General features: G+C 57.0%; 1 protein-coding gene across 1 annotated transcript; it reads right to left on the bottom strand.

Moving 5' to 3' along the window:
• Positions 1-321: 321 nt before the first annotated feature.
• Positions 322-19,723, bottom strand: SLC4A5 (solute carrier family 4 member 5). The gene is made up of 25 exons (XM_067312522.1): positions 19,576-19,723; positions 19,288-19,482; positions 15,671-15,800; positions 13,795-13,955; positions 13,414-13,569; positions 12,123-12,218; positions 11,668-11,723; positions 9,693-9,850; positions 9,433-9,520; positions 9,096-9,250; positions 8,653-8,796; positions 8,381-8,555; positions 7,905-8,038; positions 7,505-7,776; positions 5,092-5,153; positions 4,681-4,881; positions 3,662-3,775; positions 2,633-2,794; positions 2,359-2,537; positions 2,182-2,254; positions 1,985-2,053; positions 1,698-1,871; positions 1,455-1,622; positions 645-712; positions 322-528 (listed from the first exon to the last, which is right to left on the bottom strand). Exons 1-25 carry the CDS (start codon positions 19,643-19,645, stop codon positions 363-365), a joined length of 3,426 nt encoding a protein of 1,141 aa, XP_067168623.1. The 5' UTR covers positions 19,646-19,723; the 3' UTR covers positions 322-362.
• Positions 19,724-22,931: the final 3,208 nt, after the last annotated feature.

Here is a 22,931-nt window from a genome sequence, read left to right as displayed (position 1 = left end):
CCTCCAGCTCCTCCATCCCAGCAGCCGCCCTGGGTCTGCCGGCCGGCGTGCCTGCGCGCACCCAGTCCAAAAGTACCATTTTCCACATTTTCAGCCTCATTCCGGAGCCGGTGGCGATGCTTTTGCCCAGCAGAAAGGGAGGAAAGTCAACAGCTCGTTACGCTAAAAACTACCGGAGAAACGGAGCCTCTAGGGCCACAGGTCTCCTCAGTCCATCCCATAGAAAAAGCAGCTCCATCTCCTTTATATATATATATATATATATATATATATGAATATCTAGATATCGATTTATATATATATATATATATATATATATATATATATATATATAAAAGTGGCCGGGGAAGCGCTGCGCGGGACTATAGCGTGGTCTCGCTGCCCATATCCCGAGGCTGCTTTTCCGTGTCGGTGTCCTCGTAGTCCGACTCCATCTCTATCTTCACCTGGGGCACGGCGCAGAGCGGGTTTCGGGAGTAGCTAAAGGCGGGAGACGACGGGCAGGAAATCTTCAGGTGCAGCGTGATACTGAGGAGGAGGAGGAGGAAGAGGATGAAGAAAGGGGAGGCACCCAGCACCCAAGGCCTGCCAGGATGGGGTGAGCGGGCGCCAGGGCTTTGAACCCCCTTTTCCGTGCCCTTTACCTGCGATCCAGGTCCGAACCGTTGGGAGAAGAATCGGGACGCAAAGCTCCAGGAGGAGGACCTCTTTCCTAAGGGGAGGAAGGACAGACGGATGGACGTGAAACGCTCCCCAGGAAGCCCGCGAAACCCCGACGACCCCGCTGGCCTCCCCTAAACACTCCCGCCTTCCCTTGGGAATTTTCCGGTGCCCAAGGGTTCACGCCGGAGGGTTCTCGGCAGAGTGGAGCCCTGTTCTCCGGCGGGGGCGTCAGGAAGCAGCGGCCGATGCAACAGGCGCCGCCGTCGCGGGGCTCCCGGGGCGAATTTAGGGCTGAGGGAGGTGGGAACCGGGGAAGGAAGCGGGGAAAGGCTCAGCCTTCCTCCGAGCGCCAATGCTGGCACATCCATTGCTCAGATAAATCCATGGCCCGTTTTGCACCGCTTTTCTCCAGGAAGACCCCGCAGCAGCGGCTCTCACCGGCCAACAGCACCCTGTGGCCGTAGGATGCCTTGCCCTGTCCCAATCCATGCCTCTCCCCGGTCTTTTCCATTGCAGTTTTGCTCTTGCCGGAATTTTTTGGCTAAAACCGAGCATTCAGGACGCTTTGGCCATCCTCCTCGGCCCCGCGCTGGAGCCCCCCGGCAGCACCTAAGCCTTGCTCCATCCCTAAATCCACCGGCCCTACGGGAATGCCTCTGTGCATCGAGTCCGCGGGATCACGAAGCTGAGAAAGCTCGGCGGTTCCCGCGTTTCGGGTCGGCAGGTTTCCGGATCCCCTCCCAAAATCCGCAGAGCCCGGCGGCAAAAGCAGCCCGCAAGCCCCCCCGCACCTCTTCGTCGCTGCTGCTGTCGCCCTTGTTGCCCTTCTTCTTCTTCTGCTTCTTCTTCTTGTCGTCCTCCTTCTTCTTCTTCTCGGGGATGATGTTATCGATCCAGGCCAGGTCGTGTTGGGAAAAGACAAAGTCCAGCAGCTTCCGCGCGAGGATCAGGGCTAAAATCTAGGCGGGAGGAAGAGGAGGGTGGAGGAGCCGGTGCCTCCGGCGGAGCGTCGCGGCGCCGCGGCGGGGCCTTACCATCACGGGGAAGACGATAGCCGCCACGGTGGACTTGAGGATCCAGAGCACGGCCAGGCAGACCGCCTGCACCAGGGTGAAGAGGTGGACGCGCCGCAGCGGCACGTGCCGCAGGAACGCGTAGTCGGGCTGGTGCTTGGCCGGCATGAGGAAGAGCTTGCAGCGGTCCCAGAACTGCGGCGGGGTGGGGTGGCCGAGGCAGGCGTCAGCGGGAAAATCCGCCCTGGCGCCCGGCACGGAGGAGGGGGGGGAATTCGGGGCTTTTCCCCCCCGAGGCGACGGCTCACCTGGATGCCGTTCAGCGACGCGACGCCCATGTAGAGGAAGACACCGTACAGCACCGGCATGGGGATGTGCTGCGGGCACACGGAGAAACGCCGGGAATTTTCAAAGGGAAAAATATCAAGCCCGGGTTGGGATTTCACCCAAATTCCCGCCGTTCACCCTGAATTTCTCCAGCGAGGGCAGCGGGGCAAGTTTTTACCTTCAGGATCGGGGCCAGAAAGACGGAAATGCCCGTCAGCACGAAGACCACGATGCCCGTCACCCTCTGCTCCCTGCCAACGGAGAGCAGTGCAGGATGAGGCCGTGCCCGCTGGGAAACCCAGCCCGGACCCGCCGCCGGCGCGCCCGAGGAAGAGCGCGGCCGGCCCTTCCTCACCTCACGCCCAGGAACTGCGGCTGCTCGCCCGGGGCGCTGGTCTCCGTCTCCATCTTCAGGCTGTCGATGTGGGCGATGGAGATGACGGTGGCCGCCACGTACCAGGGCAGCCCCACGAAGGAGCACACGGCCATGAGGATGCCCACCCAGAAGAGGTCCAGGTGGTAGCCCGCCGCTTTCTGCAACGCAACGCAACGCCCCGGCGGGTCAGCGTCCGCGGAGCATCCCGCCGCCCGGGAAGCTCAGCCCGTGCCGAGCCCGGCGACCCGCTCACCCGCAGCTTGTGCTCTTTCCGGTTGACGATGACGGCCGTGATCTGCTGGTCCATGAAGATGAGGATGGTGACGAGCAAGGCCGGCAGCGCGCTCGCCAGGTACACCCACCACGGGTTCTTGCCGAAGGGGAACACGAACCAGCCGCGGTCCGGCCGGGTGGGCTGGGGAGAGAGAGCGGAGGGTGTCGGCATGCCACCTCCGGCATGGGGCAAAACCTGGGACAAACCCGGGCATCGCAATTGGGGGAAGCTCCTGAGATGACCCCCAGCATGGTGGGAAGCAAAGGGAGCTGCTGAGCCAGGGTGGTTTCACCCCCCAAACCCCCTAAAAGCATCCCGGGAGCTGGATACGACCATACCCAGCATCTACATCAGCCTGCCTTCACCCCAAATTTTCCTCGGAAGCTCGTTCGTACCGAGACGTTTCCCCCCGCGATGATTAAGAGCGGGCAACAGCTATACCCGTGAACAGGATATAGATGTTTTCGGCAACGCTTCCAGAAAGCGATTTATTTGCTTTTACCTTAAACTCAGTAGGCACTTGGAGCTTTGGGGTGTTGAGTCCAAAAAGCACATCCAGCCCCACAAACATTAGTATGGACATAAAGATAGAGAAGTCGCTAATAAGCTTGCGCAGCTGTAGCGAGCGAGAGAAAGGAAGGAAAAGAAGGCGAAAAAAAATATAAAAGGGGGGGGGGAAAGGAAGAAAAGTCACAGAATTAGAATATTCCCCCAGAAACGAGAAGGAAAAAAAAAAGCAACGTTTCACCAGCACGGCAGAGCGGGAAGGCGGCCGAAGAGCGACGCTGAGCACCCTGGGCCGGCGCCGCACGAGGATGCTCGCCCGAGCGCTTTGCAAAATTGGGGGCGATTCGTCCCCGTCCCCGCGGGTGGGCGAGCGGGTGGGCGCCCCAGGGTGCTCGGCGAGGCGGCGCGCGCCGGGCGGCCGCGGGAAGCAGCTGGAAGAGAGCGCCGCGGGCAGGAGGAGAGGGCAGGGCGGCCCTGCCGCCGCCGCCGCCGCGTCCCGACCTTGATGATACTGGGGATGTGCAGCTTAGGGGTGTCCAGTCCAAAGCAGGTGTCTACTCCGCAGAAGAGCAGGATGGAGAAGACGATGGAAAAATCGGCAACGAAGGCCCTGACCTGGAGGCAGAGGGGGAAGCGGAGGGGAAAGGCTGGTTACGGGGCGCGAGGGTTAGCGGCACGCCGGGCTCTGGGACGGGAGGTTCCCGCGAGTCGGGTTGTCGCACGGGGACGCGCGCAGGGACCCGGGAGCACAGCAAGGCTCCCGGCTTGCGCTTATGTCCTCCAGGTTTGCAGCTGGCCTCGCTGCGAGCGGCGCGTGCCGAAGGCTTGGAAACCCAGCTGAAGCGAGCGAGAAGGGTTTTTTCCTCCTTCGGAGCTCAAGGCGACGGGTTACACAGCATGCAAGAAGCAAATAGCTGGCTGAAACCTCAAGGCAGATTTTCCTAATTGGTACCAATACCAATCATAAATGATGCCCATACCAATCCTCATGGATACCAGCTCCAGACCTCACCAGTCCCAATGCCAATCCTCACTGATCCCAGTGCCAATCCTCATTGATACCAATTCCAATCCTAAATGATCCCAATGCCAACCCTCAATGATCCCAATGCCAACCCTCATTGATACCAATGCCAACCCTCACTGATCCCGATTCCAGTTCTCACTGATCCCAATGCCAACCCTCATTGATACCAATACCAGCCCTCACTGATCCCAATTCCAATTCTCACTGATCCCAATTCCAATTCTGACTGATCCCAATACCATTCCTCACTGATCCCAATTCCAGTTCTCACTGATCCCAATACCAATCCTCATTTACCCCAACACCAAAAGTCTTCTTTTCTAGCAGGGAAGTTAAATCACCGGGCGGCAAGCAGAAATACCGACCCTTTTCCACTTAGCTCCCTGTATCCAGCAAAGAGACCGACAGCTCCGGTTTCTCCCGCAGCCACGAGGATGGGTTTTCCCGGTGGAGACGGAAACCCGTGGCCTGCGGAGCCCGGCGCTTTTCTTACCTTGGTGGGAAAATAGCGGCTGAACTTGAACTTTTTCAGCGTCAGGGTCATGGAGTAGGTGCCGAAAAAGAGGATGAAGGACATGAGGGCCAGGTCCGGCACGAATTTGCAGGATTTCCCCACGAGGCTGCCGCCGTATTTCAGGCACTCCTCCTTGCTCAGCTGGGTCCAGTCCAGAGCTGTTAGGTTAATAGCATTATACTGGGGAGAAAAAGCAAAATCGTCAAATTAGCGTTTTCAGCAATTGCGGCACGTAAGCAAATGGTTATTTTTGGCGGGGAGCTGCCACCGAAAAGCAACCGCGGACGGCGGTCAGGGCATGGGGTGTCCCCAGATCCCACCGTGGGAAAAGCCCCCAAATCCGCCCTCCTTTGCCCCAATTCCCCCGTCCACACGCGCGGAGCCACTCACCGCAGAAGCGTCAGTGGTGTTTGGTGCCACCGGCGCTGAAGCATCGAACAACGTCGCGTTCGCTGCGGAAAAGCGGGCTCTTGTTAAGGGATAGCAACGAGAGGGGCCGTCGCGCGTTCGAGGATTTGGGAGGGGAGCCGGGCTGTAAGCCTCGCTTCCAACCCCGCAGCCACTTCTCCCTGACTAATCCCGCCTGGCGGAGAAACGCTTCGGGGCCAGTTTTCCCCATTTTGGGCCGGTTTTCCCCATTTTGGGCTGATTTTCCACCGGTGCGCCGGTGGCGATGCTGCAGCGGCTCACAGGGCAGCCCCGTGTGCCCGCTCCTGCTGGCAAGAGCATCCCAGCTCCTGCCGGCACCTGCCTTTAAAACCAGTGGAAAAGGGAGAAAGCAAGGAAAAGAAAGAAAGAACAGTCCTTCCTCTTTTCTTTTTTTCTGAGAGCAACACCTGGGTAAGATGTGCATTTTTTGGCCGTCTTAGCATCTCACCCCTCTCTCCCCTCGAAAAAAAAATAAGAATCCCCCCCAAAACCAGCTTCGCTGGGGTCTTTGGGCACCGCGGCTCAGGAGCACCCTCCCACCGGCCCGTCCTCCAATGCTCCATGGGCATCGCAGCCCCCGTCCGGCGCTTCCCACGGGCAGGCTGGGAATTTCGGCAGCAGCGTCCGACTGTCCCGACCTGCCCCGTCCTTTTTTCCCCGGTGGAAAATTAACGGAGGAGAAGTGATTGCGGGGTTCGAATCAGAGCCCCCCGGGCAAAACCACCCTGTTTCTTCCCATAACCTTCAGCTTTTCCAAAAATCGTACCCTATTTTGTGCTTTCTACCTCTAAATCGCTCCTCGCCCGACTTAACGCGTTGGCGGTATTTTAGGATACTCTACACAAATGCTTCTACCAGAGCAGATTGTGCGAAAGAAAAATAACAACAAAATCCCCCCAAGGGGGGAAGAGTATCAAATATTAATATGCAGAAGGCAATACTCACTTGAGATTGAAACCAGCCCAAATTGGTGTGTGCAGCAGAGACAAACATGGTACAAATCAGTTACAATAATCAAAAATGAGAATTAAAGTAATAAAAATAAGAAAGAAAAAAAAAGTGGGATGTAGGGGAGAATAAACGCAAGCTCGCAATACCTAAAAGGGGGAAAAATCCTGCTCCGACACCGGCGTGGCGGATGCCCGGAGCAGCGAGAGCAAGGGCACGCGCTTGCGGGTGGCTTTCGCAGCCCGAAGCGATGTGGTTGTTCAGCCCCGTGGAGGTGGATTATTGCTGAGCGACAGGAATTAAGATACAAAAAAAACCAAATAATGGCCTAAATGTTATTTTTGTGGCAGCGGGTGAGAACTTGTCCTGCAACAACATGCTCCCGGGTTTACGCCACGCCGCAAGCTGGGTCTCGGATGTATTTCCAGGGAGAGCGTTTTATCCTCCTACCTCTCTGCCTCCTGATATTTCCAAAAAGTTTGGATTCATGCTTATTAACTAATCTGAGAGAAAACGTTGGTATTATCCCAAAAATGAAGGTCTCCGTTCCCTTCTCTACTCCAGGATGTTGCGTGAGCATCCAAGCCGGGAGATTTGAATCCTCGATCATTTAGCATACGTATCCGGGAGCAAGCACGGATATCGGTGATAAAATGCCGAGTTTTCGGCATGGGTGCGAACCTGCATTCAGCCGAGTTCGATCCAGCCACTGTCTGGGAAAGGCACGTCCCAGCTCTGGGAAAAATGGAGCTTTGCCTCCCCCAGGACAGGGTTTGCTTTAATCGGGGTTTACAGCTTTTTTGCTTTTGTCCATCGTAGGAATTGGATCAAAACCAGTGAGGCTGGTGTCTGCTCAAAGCCTGATCGCGCCTCCTTCTCCAAAAGGACAAAGGAAGATGGGAAAACCAGTCCACGGAGGTTCCCGCACCCGCTTGGACATCCTGGGATGTCCTCTCCTTCCCTGACACTGCGGAGGATCAAACCTCTGCAGTGTATTTTCTTGGAGAACGGGTGTATTTTCTTGGGGAACAGCCTTGTGACGGCAGAGGGTTGGAACAATGATGGAGAAAGTCTTTTATCCGTCCCTCCTTTTTATCACTCCAGGTCTGGCCATGCAGGGATGAGACTCTGGCTCTCCTGCCCCAGGGTCAGTCTCTCCGAGAGGGCAGCTCTGCTTTATGGGGAAAAAAAACCCACCAACCCGGAGCGTGCCATGGGGGAAAGATGATCCTGCTTCCAAAAAAAACCTCTTGCTGGCATGAGCCCTGCACCGCTCTTAGGCATCGGTGGCCATTGACATGCTCGGCTGCAGCGGATGGGCGGAAACCAAGAGGTTTCGCCCAAAGTTACCCTAAGAGGAGGAGGACTAGCCCATGGGTTTCAGCGCCCCGTTCCCCGTACCGAGAAGGAGACGCCTCGCACTCACCTGGGTCGGGCGCGATGCACTCGCACTTGTACGTGGTCACATAGTCAGGCTTGAAGTCCGAATTGATGGGGTAGTACTTGAAGGCGCCGATCATCTTCTTGATGGCGTCGTAGATGAAGATGAAGCTGATGAGGGTGGAGAAGCCTTCCTCCGTGAAGCGCGTGACGTACTTGATGATGAAGCTGGCGTCCGTGGCCACCAGAATAAGGCACTGGAGAGCAGAGTGCAAGCCGATCCAGAGGCGAAACTCCATGTAGTCGATGCCGTTGCTTCTGAAAGCGGGCACCAGGAGAGGGTGTCCCAGTGAGGATGCTCCACGTGGGTGTCCTGGGGCATCGGAGCGTCACCAGGTGCCCCAGGACATTGCCGGTCAACCCGGCCCGCTGTGGGGCACACCTACTTGCTGAAGTCGAAGAGCAGCTTCTCGAAGATGAGGATGGGCCCGGTGCTGCTCAGGATGATGAGCGGCTGCCCGGCGAAGAGGCAGAACATGGAGCCTGCCATGGCTGTGCCGAGGAAGCTCTCCATGACCCCCTGGGGTTGGATAAAGTGGGCAAGAATGGGGCACCCATTCTCCAAGAAAATACACTGCAGAGGTTTGATCCAGGGAATTAAGGACACCCATGGCTGGAGCCATGTTGGATGGCTTGGGACCATGACGCTCTTGTTCCTGGCCTAAAGCACATTTTGGGGAAGCCCTCCAAAATGGAGGTGCCCCCATCCCCAGGTGTCTCCATCAAGGTTGCTACTCTCACTTTGGGATGAATTTCCATCCCTGGCATCAAAGATTTACACTTCTTGGGGGAGGTAAAACCCACCCCAAGGGAGCCCTCCTGCATGCGCCAGGCCGCCTGCGCCCCTTTCGTTGGGCTTGACCTGGTAGTTGTCCGTAGCGTCCCCGAGCAGCCCCCCGAACGTGATGGCGTTGGTGATGCAGCCCAGGTAAATGAAGAGGATGGCAGAGATGGACTGGATATGAAAGCCCTCGTAGAAATCGCTCGGGAACCAGGGCAGCTTCCTCTTGATGTCCAAATAGAGACCGCCGCAAAACCTGCGGAGACACCAGAAAGGCAGACAATCATCCGCGATGGGTGACAACGGCTTCAAAAGCCCCCCCATGGTTTTTGGGTGGCCAGACTGCTGCTCACCTGCCAGTCCACGCGAGCTCTTCCCCGATCTCATGCACTTCGGGCATCTCTCCATCATCGCTGCCGCCTCCGCCGCTGCTGGCAGCTGCCCCACCGGCCGTGCCGTTCATCTGCCCCGCTTCGTTCAGCGAGAGCACTGATTTCCTGCAGGAGAGATGTCAGCTGCGTTGGACTCGCGTATTGGGGACAAATTTGGAGAGATCATGAGTTGAGGCTGGGCTTGCTCCAAGCCAAGGGGTTGATGCAGAGCAAGATTGGCTCTGGGAGTGCAAATGGAGCGGAGATTGCGGAAAAAGCTCTGGAGATGTCACACAGGGACAAGGGGAAACCAAAGCCACTCTGCACATACACCGTTTCCAAAATGGGAAATAGGACAAATTAATTCCCGGAGGGAGATCTAAGAGTCGTCCTCAGACTCTCACCCACCCCTCCAGGCACCCCACCTCTTCTCAGCCGAGGGCACTTTCTTGGGAGGCTCTATCCGGATGGTGGGATCCCACTCGCCAGGTGGCAGGACGATGACTTCATCCAGAAACTCGTCTATGCCGGCGATCAGATCTTCCCTGTCTCGAGCTTTGTAGGCGACATCGCTGAAGAGCTGGGAATTGAGAGACGTCAACCGGGATGTGGTCTGGAGACAAGCTACTGCGGTGCTTAAGGCTTATCCATCCTGGTATTTCCTCATAGGATGAATATCGGTGTTTTTCTGGGCAAGCTTTGAGCAAAGGGAGCTGCCAGGGATGGAGGTGAGCGGCCAGGCAGGGCTCTGCATCTACTCACATCGTCCACCATGAGGGTCGCGATGGCTCTGCCGATCTCGTTGTAGGACTTGGCTTTTCCCGTGGGGCCCAGGAGGATGAAGAGGAACCTGGGAAGAGCGAAGAACTGCTGGATGCAACTCACGGCACGCTGGATGCAACCCGTGCCAACCACCAGGAGCAACACCACCCAATGCTGGCTCCAGCATTGGGAGACCCTCCAGCGTTCCCGACCCCCCAAAGGTCATTTTGGGGCTCAGTGGTCACTCCTGCCAGGTTCACCTCGTGGGGACGGGCACCTCTGTCACCCCGCCCAGCATCGTGGCTTGGAGGAGGCGCACGAAGGCCACGAAAGGCTTGTCGAGGAAGTCCACCTCGCCCACCAGCACGTTGGAGGCCTCGGCGTCTTTGGGAATCTTCTTGATGAACTTGTTCTTCAGCTGTTGAAAAGACAAGGCCGGGAAAGGAGAAGTTTCTGAAGTCTGGCTCTTACCTTCCCCAGGATATTTTTCATGGCTTGTTCCTCTACACCCTGAGTGCAAAAGCTAAATTGTTTTTGTCTAACCACACAGCGGCAGTCACCAAAATACCAAAACTTCTCACTCCGGGGGCTCAAACCTGACGTCCTCCCGCACTCCCAGAGGCGGGGATGCAGGAGCGGCACCCAAGAATAAAACCATGACAATTCCAACACCAGATTTCCTCATTATCCCACCATTAAGCCCAAGATTAACTTTAAATTACACGCCTGGGGGTCCCCAATGCAAGCGTGCGACTTGCAAAAGGCGCTTTGCTGGGGTCTAAACAAACAAACGAAAAAGTCGCGATCTCCAGCCTTGCGGAAAATGTGAGCCTGAGCTCACGTTTCGTAGCTTATCCCTCCCTTTTCTTGCTCAGAGCAGGAATAAATAACGGGAGGAGGAAGCCTTGTGCGTGGATTTAGCCCCGGGACTCTTCTCCCCTGCGGCTCTTTCATTATTAGCCTAAAGAGGTTCAGCGCAAAGCCAGGCAGGGTGTTGTTCTAATCCATCCGCCAGCGCGAGGGCAGGCACGTGAGCCGGGCAGCAAGCGCTCCCTAGTCTCCTAATCCTTTAAACCCAAATGGAAAAAAAAAATCATAATAATAAACCAGTTCCTCCCATTGAGCTCGGAATAAGCGAGAGCAGGAGTTAACAGGACCACTAAGCTGCGTGTAACGCTTAAAAAGTCCCTTTGTAGTGGGCCTAATAGGGCGATTAAAAGCAGCATTCTTAGGTGCCGAATGCTTTGCATATTTGGGGATTAACCCTCCGCACCCCGCTGCCGGAGTCGGACATTCGGGTTTCCTCATGGGGCAATTTGCTTGCTTGATCGCAGCTCTAATTTCGGAAAGTGCCCCGGCATGATGCCGCCTCCGGCCGGGGACCCTGTGGGGTCCCGTGGGTGTAGCCGCTAGATGGCAATGGGCGAGCGGAGCAGATCTGCAGGGACGTTCTGGCTTTTTGGCAGCGAGCGATGTACCGCCAAGCAGGAGCTTCCCGCATACTGCCAGCACCCTGCTGCTGGCAAAACAGCAGGTTTCTCTCCAGGTTTTGCATTGCAGTTCCAATTCGGACCTGTGTTCGCTCCAGGAGCAAAGCTACCTCGAGGGGGCTTAAAGTCAGCCTGTCTTCCCATGGGCATCTTTCCAACTCTGGGAGCTGCGCCTCGTATATTATTTAAGTTCTGGGTCCCCCCCAGCTTCATATCAAATGCCAAAGCTTGAAAATGGTAGGAAAATATAGAGTATTTCCAAGGATGAAGCCTGCTGCTCTGCTGCATGATGCAGCAACGGTTCCCGGCTCTAGCGACTCGCCCTTGTGAGCTGCCCTGGGACACAACGGCGGTGCCAAGTCTATTTTTTAAGATACCTGCACACATGCACATAAAGGCAGCTCTTTCCAGCACGTTTCCTTTCCTACCGCTAGATTTTAAGGATGTTCTCCCCATCCCAAGGACCTTTGCTGCATTGGGATGCTTGCTGTGTATCCCTAATTCTGCTTGTGCCTTGCTGGTCCCGACTCAAGTCCAGGCATCATTTCCAAGACAAGCACCAGGGAGTTATCAAGGATCAATACAAGCCCCTTGGTGACGAGGGACAGCATGAATTTGCCTTTTTGGAGACATCATCCCATAAACCCTTATGGTTTGCCAAGGGGGATGCAACAGCGGGTCGTTTCCGTTGCATCGGAAGCGTTGCATGACACGTTGCACCGCAGCCAGCTTTTGGGGTTCCTACCTGGTCCGTGCTCGGCGCGTCCGAGATGTCGTTCATGCTGTGACTTTGCGCGTGGCCTGCGGGGGACAAGACGGAGAGGCAGTGAGGGAAACGAGCCCCGGCTCGGCCCTTCCCTGCAAAGCCTCCAGGGCATGCAACCCTCTCCCGTGGTTTTGCACCACTGGCACTCAAACGGGGCGTCCAACGCTGCAAACGACTTCAGTGCAACTAAAACAGCAAATGCAGCTGGTCTTGGAAAACCAAGTATAGCGAAATTAATGCTGAGAGCACAACGATAAGAGTTTTTCTAATATCGGTCACCCCCTGGTTAAGGCGGATCATTTCTAATTGCTACCAAGGAGCAGAGCTGCAGCGCAATTAGGCTGCAATCGCCCCGTTTCGGATTGCGACCCGACTTTCCAACCTTTTGCGATTAGGATCATCTTAGAGCCACCCCGGGGCCCCCCCCAGCTTACGCAGGCGGCCGTAGCTCGCGCTCTGCCGCATCCGCAGGTCCTCGGTGGAGCGGTGGAAGCTGGCGCTGGAGGCCGGGCTCCGGATGGGGCTGCGGGCTGGGGGAAAGGAGGGCTCAGAGGAGACGTGAATAGCCGCCGCGGGCTGGAAACGGCTGCCCTGCGCCGCTGGGAGCTTTGCGGCGCTGATGCACCGATAATTTGCTTTTGCACCCACTCTCATTTGCAATTTTATCCCCCTCATAGCGGTTTTTCTTTTAGCCAAGAATACGTTTTCCTGCATTGATCCCCGTCTTGGCAGAGGTTGAGTAGAAAGAGCACGCGCCGTGCCAGGCCCAACAACGCTCTTTTGCTCTATGCTCTATTACTTAAACATAAAACAAACTTCAGGCCTAGCTTTTGCTCCGTGCACTTCCTATGTCAAGCCCAGCATTTTCACGGGAAACCTGAGCTCATGAGACTCTTTTCTCCTTGGAAAAAAAACATCTTGACCGCTTTTGCTGAGCTGCTTTACATCTCTCCAACCCTAGCTCCCACCCTCATTTTTTTTGCATGAAACCCGCTGGAAAAACAAGGAGAAAATTCCCACGGCGCGTGACCTTGTTTTCCAACACGCCGGCAGCATTTACCACGATGGCACGCAGCTGCCATCAGCACAGGGACACGAAACATTAAGGGACCGCTCTCTGCTGCCCATAGACATCCCTTTAGCTCGGCATCGCGGGCTTCTTTCGCTCGAGCCCCGAATGCCACATCCCTATTTGCAACCCCAAAGCGACGCCGTCATCTCAACGAGGCACCGGCAGCGCGGGAAAGATGCCAGCAATATATTTCCAAAGCATGATTAAATGATGAGCCAAGGTCCATTTTGAGAGCTCCTGGGCAAATTTTAGCACAAAACCCTCTCTCCTACAGGGGCAAAAGGCGTTTGGAAACCTGGAGATGGGAATATTGCGCGGTGGCATTGGCCGTAGGGCTCGGGCACCGCCGTTGGATGTGCTGATGCCCGGCAAATCCGGGGCTCCACCGAATGACCTCCACTTCAACCCGAGGCAATAATCCCAAATCTGAGCACCCAAATCCCCTTTTACAATGGCTCAAAAATAGGAAGGGCCGGCAGGATTTGCTCGCAGACGGCTCCCGATGACCTGCCGGTGGCCAAGCTTTGGGGGTCTCTGCCCCGTGGGCAAACCCCGGGGTTCCCCCTTTTCCTCCTCCCGGGAGCTGCCTCCGCTGGGGCTGGTTAAATGCAAAGAAACCTGAGCCGCGTGCGCAGGACGGACCCGGGACTCACCGGCGTTGGAGGAGACGGACTTGCCGATGTCGGCCAAGGAGCGGTGGATGGGCTTCTTGGTCTGGTGGCGGTGGCGCCGCAGGAGCACGTAGCTGAGCTTCTCCCGCAGCTCGGGCTTGAGCAGCCCGTCCTCTATCTGCTTCTCCAGCACGTCGTCTGCGGGCGCGAAACGGCGGCTGCGGCGGGGCGGGTTGCAGCATGCAACCCTCCGGCCCCGCTCCCGGCTAGCTCGGGGGCTCGCGGCAATTAAAACCCAACCGATTTAGCAAGCTCGTGCCTCCCCTCTTGGCTTACGCCGGTGCAGGTCATTTTACGCTTGCACGCGACGGCGTTTAAATCTGTGCTCAGCGCTCCGGGGCGCGAAACCCCGCCGTCTCGTACCTACGATCTGGGGCAAGGAGTAGCCGTCCAAGTCGAGCAGCACCGTCCCCGTCTGCAGGCACGTCCGCAGCTCGAAGAGGCTGTGCAAGGACAGCGTCGACACGTGGGGCTTGCTCCACCTCTCGCCTCCCTCTTCCACCTTCTCCTCGAACTTGATCCACCTGCAACGGCGGCAAGAGCCGTGGGGACGGGCACAGAGCGGCGCGCGGAAGAGAGGAAAGGGTTTTGCCTGGGCCCGCGCGGCGTTGCCCTCCTCGGGGCTGCGCTGCAAACCCTAACTCATTCAGCCTGCAATTTTTTTCTCATTCTTCCTGATGGGGATGGGGAAAACGAGCAAGCTTAAAGCATCGCTTCCAAGGACGCCGGGATGGAGAACGGCGCAAAACCTCTCAGCTCCGCCGCTGTCATCAGCAATGGTGATTTGACCACCCTCGACCTGCTCCCGCAAGGTTTTGGGAGGTTTTCCGGCGGGAGCCGACCTCACCGAGGACCCACGTGCACGGACTGCCCAGGCCTTTAGCTCCGTGCAAAAGGCAAAAGCCCGGGGCGCTGCGAATGTCTTTTAAACCTCTCAGCAACGCTCAGGCTTCAACCTGAGCCATCCGTTCCCATGCTTGCTTTGCACCTGGAAATGAGCCCTTCTACCTCTATCCCTTAATTTTTAAAACCAAACGCGACAGAGGACATCCGGGACGGGCCGGCAGCTCTCGGCGAGGCACCAATTTTGGGGAAGCGAGCTGCTTTTCCTTTAAGGGAGGCTCGCAGGCTCTGCAGATTAGCCTTTCCCAGGGCTTAACCTTGCAACTTTTAACTGGTACGACTTGGATTTTGGCTCCTATCGCCGCAGACGGAGGGAACGCCGGGTGGAGAGAGGTGGGATTATATGGGCTGCCACGGGCCAGCTGTCCCCTTTCCCAGGCCAGGAGATGGAGAAGGGTATGTTAAAATACTGGTGCAAACAGAAACCGCTGAAAATCCCTACTAAAAAAGCCCGAGAAAGCTCCATGCTGCATCCTCCAGCAATGGCCTGCGTAGGGGACAAAAATCAAAGCATCCCACAAGACAAATTCTGGTGACAAAGTTTGGCCCCAGCATCCTTCGGGACCCCAGCACCCACATGGGACAATGGCTCTGAAGCTTCCTACCCGGATTTCTTTGCCTAAAACTATTTATTTCCCGCTCGGCGACTTTCCCACTCTGGGCTGCCAAGGGATTTATTCGCAGGTAGCGCCGGCACTGCCAAGGAGCTGCTCTCCCACAGCTAGAGACTGAATCGCTCACCCGGGAGAGTGGAAATCCAGGAATCGGGAAACCTCCAACCAAGCCCACGGCTGAAAATCCCTGCGCAAACACCGCGGGTGGTTTTGGGGCCTCCGAAACCCAGCCGAGTCACTGCCAGATCCCCAAAACGCTGATTAAAACCTGGGACGAGGCTGGGAGAAGGAGCAGGATGCTTTTTGGGGACCGGGCAGGGATGAAGGAATACGCAGGCACGTGAAAAAGCAGAGCTCGAAAAGCCACCTACATCCCCAGCACCGCAGCGACTCCCTTCCCCGAGCATCCCAAAATAATGAACTAAAGGCACTCGCACAGCTGAGGCTAGGAAGAGAAATTCCCCTTGGATTTGCGATTTTTCCCCTTGGCTAAGCTCAAAATTCAATAAACGCGAACGCTGCTTGCGGGTCCTCCAAGACTTTTGTTTATGGCGGGTGGGCTTTTATCATCGTTGCTTGAGTGGTAGAAGTCGTAGTTTGCCTGAGCAGCAAAAGTACGTGGGGGAAAAAAAGAAAAGGGCTGTTGATGTCCCCGGTTCCCATTTCCCGTGCCGTAGCTCCGAGCCTGCGGGAAAACACGCTGCCGCCGCCGCCCGCCTCACCTGGCCGACTCCTTCCACTCCATGTCCTCGCCGTCGCGCTGCAGCGTGTCCATCTCCGTGAAGAGCGTGGGGTTGGGCGGCTCCTCGTCCTCGCCCAGGATGTAGCGCAGGCGCTCGGCCGCCGGCGACACTGCGGGGAGGGAGACGGGAGCCTGCTGGCAACGCTCTTCCCGATGCACCCCAGGATACCATTGGCCTTCTTGGCCGCAAGGGCACATTGGCGGTGCGTGGTCAGCTTGGTGTCCACCAGCACTCCCAGGTCCTTCTCGGCAGAGCTGCTTTCCAGCAGGTCAGCCCCCAACCTGTACTGGTGCATGGGGTTGTTCCTCCCCAGGTGCAGGACCCTGCACTTGCCTTTGCTGAACTTCATGAGGTTCCTCTCCACCCACCTCTCCAGGTCTCTCTGAATGGCAGCACAGCCGTCCGGTGTCTCAGCCACTCCTCCCAGTTTTGGATCATCAGCAAACTGGCTGAGGGTGCGCCCTGTCCCCTCATCCAGGTCATTGATGAGTAAGTTCAACAGGGCTGGACTCACTATTGACCGTTGCGGGACACCACTAGCCACAGGCCTCCAACTAGATCTTGCGCCATGGATCACAACCCTCTGAGCTCTGCCGCTCAGCCAGTTCCCAATCCGGCTCACTGTCTGCTCATCTATCCCACGCTTCCTGAGCTTCCCTAGGAGGATGTTATGGGAGACGGTGCCAAAAGCCTTGCTGAAGTCAAGGCAGACAACATCCACTGCTCTCCCCTCATCTACCCAGCCAGTCATCCCATCGTAGAAGGCCACCAGGTTGGTCACCTCATGGCTGAGACCATTTTCCCTCTCCCTGCCTTTGTCCGGTTATTCCGATAAGAGGTTAAGCAGGCATACGCTTGAATATGGTGTGTTTTTAATGAAACCTCAGCTCTTGGCAGTCTCCTAAGATGGCAGGAGTTAATCCAGCTAGGAAAATGTCACATCCTCCTTTTTGCACCCCAGGATGCGAAAGAGCCTTGCAGGTCCCTACTGTTCTCCAGACGAGGGAGGAAGAAAGTTGGGCAACACAGTGCCCAAGAAAGGAGCTAGTCAAACCGCTGCGCGTGAGCGAAAGCTTCTGCGGCAGCCGGGAATATTGCCTTTTCCTACCGCCAAACCAGATGAAGCCGAATCCGTAGCTGCCATGAAGAATAGGATGTCCGGAGCGCGTAGCTTAACCTGCTCAACCGTTTAAGCTGCACCACCAGGACCACGGCTCTGCTGTCAAGCTCTTATTGCACTTTGCATTATTATTACTAATATTCCTGCTAATTTAATAGCTGGGCTACATGCCCGGAGGCCTTCAGGCCTGGAAAAAAAGAGGCGGTTGGGGTTTTTTTTCCTCTTTTTTTTCTTTTTCCCCCCCTTCCTCCCCCAGCTTAAGGCATAAGCCGGTGCAGCTCTGCCCTCGCGGCTCTGCCGGCCCCGCGGCCGCCTCGTTTCCCCGCCAGGCTCGCTGAGCCGAACAAAACGTCATTTGCTAAACCAACAGCGCCCGGACTTCAGCGAGCAGCCGGGGCGGGCGGCCACCGGGGCAAATTCTTGGGATTTATTCACCCGGAGGACCCTCTCGTGCCTGGGACCCAAAGCCTGCCCGGGGATCCGGTTACAGCAGAGCTCCCGCGACTTTTTTTTCCTCCTCCTGGAAACTTAATACAGCACCCGAATCTATCCCGGAAAGCACCAGCTATTCGCTCGGGATGATATCCCGAGCAGCGATGTCTTTTCGAAGAAGCACGCAGGGCAAACGAGTTTTTATACCAGTTTTACGACGGGAAAACACCCATGACCACCCCGTTCCCCGTTTCCACCCATTAAAACTCCAGTCGTTTAAGCCACAGGGGATCCGAATCAAGCCCAAGACCTCCAGAGCTGCAGGATTAGCATTAATACTAGTGATCGTATAGGATAATTACATATAGAAAAGAGCTTACGCTTCCACGGGCAATTGGGCAGAGCGGCTGCAGTGATTTATGCAGCCACCGCCTCGAGCCGAGCCCTTGCGGCCCTCATCCGAGGCCGAATAACCGGTGAAACGGAGCAGCTCGTCCCCTCTGCTATATTTTGGGGACGAGCTTTGCCCCAGCGTTAGGGCTTCGCGCCCTCCAGCCCGACGCCCGCAGAAGCGAAAAAGCCGCGCTTTGGCCCCAAAAACTCCCTTTCCGTCAGGCAAACAGGCGTTTTCGGCACGGCGGCCTTGCAAGCGCCCAACCCGAGCCGGGCTGCAGAACCGCTTTCGCTAGGAAGGAGCAAAGCCGGGAAAAAAAAACAAAAGAGAGGATTTCTCCCCGCTCCCCCGCTCGGAAAGAGGATGGAAACCGCGCGCCGAACGGTCTCCTACCTGCCGGCGTTTCCAGTTTTTCCCCCATTTCTCCCCGGCCGAGCCAAGCGTTCGCTGCGCGGTGCAAAAAAAACCCCCCAAAACCCGAATTTTCCTCCTTTATCCACTGCGGCTTGCTAAACTCCCAGGCTTAAGGAGCAGATTACGGAGCCTCTAAAGCACTTTCCTCTCCCTCGGGCTGGCACGCCGCGAAGCTGCCAAATCGGACGAGGTGCGCGGAGGAGAGGTGAGCGCTCCGGGGCACGTGTGGCCGGAAGGAGGGAGCGAGGGAGGCGGAGGAAGGAGGAGAGAAACCAGGGGACAGGTTTGGGGTGGTTTCCTCCTTCCCCCCCCCCCCCCCCCCGCCTGAATCCCCCAATTTTAGCCAAGCCACCCTCAGTCTCTCCCCCGAGCACGGCCAGGGCTCTGCGCGGCGGTTTTCCTTGGGGAAAAACCTCCCGCTCGAGGCACGCCGGGAATTTTCCCGTGGGGAAGCTGCCCGAGAGGCGACGCTTTTCGCGGCGTTTCTCCGAGCCGGAGGCGAGAAATGGCTCGACATTGCTGAACACAAGGAAACACATATGTGGCCCTTTCCAAGGAGATGCTAGGCTCGGTTCCCGGCCGGCGCTCAGCCCCGCGGATGCTTTTCCCAGGGAGCTGCCGAAGCCCGTCGGCACCGGGAGCGAGCTGCGAGAAACGCCCGCTGCGAATAAAACCCTCTATGCAAAAACGGGAAAAAACCTTTTCCTCCTTAGGGAAAAGCAAGCCCCAGAGCCTGCCCGCCCCGGCTTTGCCGGCTATTTTACGCGGACCCGAACATGGGGCGGCGGGGGGGGGGAAAACACGAGGCGGACGGCTGCTTTGCTGTGCAAAATGTTAATCTTCATTAAGGAGATTTAACGAGACCGGCCAAAGCCCGGGCTAAGAGCCTGCCGGGAAGGAGGTGCGACGCCCGGAGGTGCATTTGGCTGCAATTGGGGTGCAAAATGCTGGAATTAGGTTGCAAAATGCTGCAATTCGGCTGCAAAACGCTGCAATTGGGGTGCAAAATGTCAGAATTAGGTTGCAAAATGCTGCAATTCAGCTGCAAAATGCTGCAATTGGAGTGCAAAATGCTGGAATTGGGGTGCAAAATGCTGGAATTGGGGTGCAAAATACCACAATTAGGGCACAAAATGCTGCAATTGGGATGCAAAACGCTGGAATTAGGATGCAAAATGCCTCTCGGCAGCCCAAATCCCGTTTTTTTCCCCAGCCGCAGTGGCAGGGGGGACTCACTGATCCTGCTGGCGTTGTCGTTGCCGCTCTCGTAGCAGAGGTGCCCACCGCCGTCGTCCGTGTCGGAGCGGTCCAGCCGCTCGTAGGGCCGCTCGCTGCCGCTGTGGCCATCCCGGCTGGAGGCAGACCGGTGCCGGCGCCGTTTCCTCCGGTAGCCCCGGGGCACCGGCACGCCGATGTAGATGGAGTGGTAATCTGGGGAAGGGAAAAAAAATCCCCCGGCGGGGAGCTTTGCAGAGCCGAGCTCCTCCGAGCGTGGCCCTGCCCCGGCGCGGCGGCTTCGCTCACCTTCCTCATCCTCGTATCGCCTCCGGGAGCTGCCGAGACCCCGCTCGCTCATTGCATCCTCATCCTCCATCGTGGCCCTGCCGCCGGGAGAGAGCCGAGCGGCACCGGCTAGGAGGGAAAAAACGGAAAAAGGGTGATTTGAGGTGGAATTGCTTCTTTTCACGTCCCCCCGCTAATAAAAAAAGCAATATCCCGCGCTACTCTATTCCGCGACCCCTGCAATGCTTAGGCGATGCTCCTGGGCTCCGGGCGCGGAGACACGGGACTGCGGATTTTGCAATCCCTTCCCGCCGCCTGCTTTCCCTCCCGTGCCGGCTCTCTCTGCCTTGGGGCCCGGGTGCTAATCAGGCGCCTAACGAGCTGCCCGGCGGCCGTTGCCTTTCACACTCCACTTGGGCGGGAGAACGGTCACCGCTGCCGGCGGCCGGATCGATGCCGCCCAAAGTCACTTTGAGCGCGGCCCCGGAGCCGGTCCCCAGCTCCGGCGCTCGCGTTTCAGCCGCTTCCCAGCTGCTTTAAGAAAAGGAAAAAAAAAAAAATCACAATTTAACCCAAAGGGGTTAACGATATAAAGAAAACGGGGTCCACGGCTGGCCAGGGCGGCTCTGGTTGGATCGCCAAATTATTGATGGATTTTCCTCCAGACCTGAGTCCGAGTCACAGCTTGGGATTTTTGCTCTTATTTTTTTTTTTTTTTTACCTAGGAGGGCTTTTCCCCCCCTAAATAGTTGCATACAAATACAGGTACAAGATGGAGCAGAACTGCTGGAAAATACGACTGGAAGCACCTGAGAAATCCAGGAAGAGCGAGAGGGAACAGCAAAAATAGCTGCAAATTAAAGCTCGCTGCTTCTGCCACCCTTAGAGCTCACGAAAGCCTCCTCAAAGCACCCGGAGAAGCACCTAATAAAATCAACTGCAAAATAAGATTGGGAGAAAAAGCCATTTCCTTCCAGGAATCGATACGTTGGCTCCAGCGCAATGCAACCGGCCACATCCCAGCTCTTTGCTTCCCCGTCCCCCGCGCGAGTTTTAGGGCGAATGAGCAAACTCACCTTTCGCCGCCCAAAAAACGCCGAGGAATCGGGGGCCGGGGCGGCTGCACCGAGCGCGGAAGCCCGCAGAGGCGTATCGACCCCCAAAGCGCCGCGGCTCCCGGCACGGTGGGGGGGAAATTGCATTTCGGGGCAGAGACGATCGATCCGTGCAGCAGCAACGGCTCCGCGTCACGGGGCGCCGGCAGATCCCCGCGGCGGCGGTGACCTTAGCCGTAAAACCGTGGGGACGTCGAAAAAAACCCGACCCCTGACTTGTTCTGCCTTCGAGACACCCTAATTTATTTATTTTTTTTGCAGCTGTTTTGCCCGGATTGCCAGCGATTCGGGAGGGGAAACGGCTTCTGCATCTCGTTCTCCGCAACGAGCCGGAGCGGAGCAAACCTCGCCCATCCTAACGAACGCGATAACATCATTTAGGAGGCTCCAGAAAAGCGTCAGCATCCATCAGAAAGCGTCCCGAAAGCCAGGGGGTCTTTAGAGGGCCAGTCCGCGGGCCGTTGTTTTTCAACGAGGGTTGCACACCTAATTTTTGTGCGTTTTCCACGTTTTTTGCCTTTAACGCCCTAACTGGGGTGTGCACAGATCCGGACTTCACGGAAAGCAGCTGCTTCGGCCGCACGCTGCAGCATGAGGTTGGACAGAGGTCGACGGTCCGGCTCAGCCTACAAGAGGACGGAAAACAAGGGAAACGGCCTTAAAAGCGCACCGTGCCACCGCCGTTTGGCCCGACCGCGCGTTCCCGGCTGCCCGCTTCCATTTTCCGCCTGGGTTGAGCCGAGCCGCTTCTCCTTTCAACGCCAGATATCGATAAATCGGCCTCAAGCCGGCAGTTCTCCAGGGCCAGTCCCACCGGCAGGCCAAAAGGGGGATTTTTGCTGGATTTCGTGCTTTAAGGCAACGTGGCAAAGGTTATTTTATAGCTTTTTTCCTCCTCGCCACCCAGCCTCTCGGCGGGGGAAAAAAGAAAATCCACCTACCGCTCTCCCCCCCCATCGTTTTCTTCCCAGCTCCAGTTTTGAGCCTTTTTTCCCAGGCTGCCGGGGCAGGTCTGGAGTGAGGTGCAGTGATTCCCGGCGGCGCCCTCGGGACCCGGCTCCTTCGCCGAAATTTGGACCGATTTGCTGCAGCGGGGGGGATCCTCTTGGCATCGCTTTGCGTTTTACCCTCCCCGAGCCGCGGGAAACGTTTGCAACGAGGGGGGGGAAAAGCCGTTTCGGAGGGCACGGATGACGACGTGCTGCCGCGCTTCGTGCTTAAACCCAGCGCTTCCCTGATACGCGTCAGCGTTCCCAAGAGAGCTTCAGGATCGCATTTCCCCATTGCATCACCGATAATTCCCTGCAATTTGGCTCGGGAGACTCCAAGAGTGCCGTAACAGGGGGTTTTACCGCCGTGGCCCCCCCGGGCCGTTCACGGGCATCCGCTGGCATTGCGGCAGGCGGGCTCGGAGCCACCCGGGAGAGCCGTATCCCGAATAAACCCATCCGCGGATGCCCTCAGCCTTTAACGTCTAACGCGAGGATGCCGGGCCCGGCACGGCCGCGTGCCCACAGGATGGCAGTAAATCCACGCCGTTTCCCCAGCATCGGCCTCCCCTTGCAGGGCCAGCGGTTATTTTACCTTTCCCATTTTCCAGGCGTTTGCAGAATAACACCCCGGTTCCCGGGAACGGGGCAGTCGGGTGCCCGCGCGTTGCCGTTCCCACTTGCCAAAAAACGCACCAAATCCTGCAAAGAAACGCGCTCTGCGCAGCGGAGAAAGCGGTTTAGTGGCAGCAGCTCTTTGCGCTGTAATAAAGGAAGGAGAAAATAGTAAAAAAGCCCGTTTTTCCCCCCCGAGAATCGCGGGGACGAGCTCGTGAGGAGCAGGCAGAATTTATCAGCTTGCATTTATTCAGGTTTCACAAAATACCACCTGCAGAACGCAAAAAACAAATCGTAAATGATTGCAATCAGCCGGTTTCCCTGGGCCGGAGCTCTCATTTGTCATTTGTCGCAAGAAAAAACCCCCGAAAACGGTCGGAAGAGGGAGACAGAGCCCTGCCGCGCTCGCCCGCTCCCCCAAATCACGGCGCCTCGCTCCCCCCCGCCCCAAAACCTCTCGTCGATAGCGCGACTGTTAAAACCGGCAAGGAAGAGCGTCGCCTCGGCGGACCACCACCGTAAAAACGTTGCCTTCCTTAAGCAAGCGCGTTTTTCCGCACCGGATTTCTAAGGTTATCGCTCCCCGCCGCCAAGGCCGGGGGGGGAAGCGCTGCGCTTGATGTAACGCAGCTCCTGCAGTCGAGCGGGAATTTGG

This window comes from Apteryx mantelli, chromosome 29 (genome assembly GCF_036417845.1).
Source record: "Apteryx mantelli isolate bAptMan1 chromosome 29, bAptMan1.hap1, whole genome shotgun sequence".
NCBI classification, from domain to species: Eukaryota; Metazoa; Chordata; class Aves; order Apterygiformes; family Apterygidae; genus Apteryx; species Apteryx mantelli.
This window is presented reverse-complemented; position numbering and strand designations above follow the sequence as displayed.

Bases quoted from the DNA above. Each gene is read 5' to 3' on its own strand.
- SLC4A5 (XM_067312522.1), bottom strand. From the start codon at position 19,645: ATGGAGGATGAGGATGCAATGAGCGAGCGGGGTCTCGGCAGCTCCCGG. The intron at 19,483-19,575 runs GTGAGCGAAGCC...TCCCTTCCCCAG, and splicing joins GCGATACGAGGATGAGGAAG to ATTACCACTCCATCTACATC. The intron at 5,154-7,504 runs GTGAGTGCGAGG...GCTTTTCCGCAG, and splicing joins GTGCATCGCGCCCGACCCAG to CGAACGCGACGTTGTTCGAT.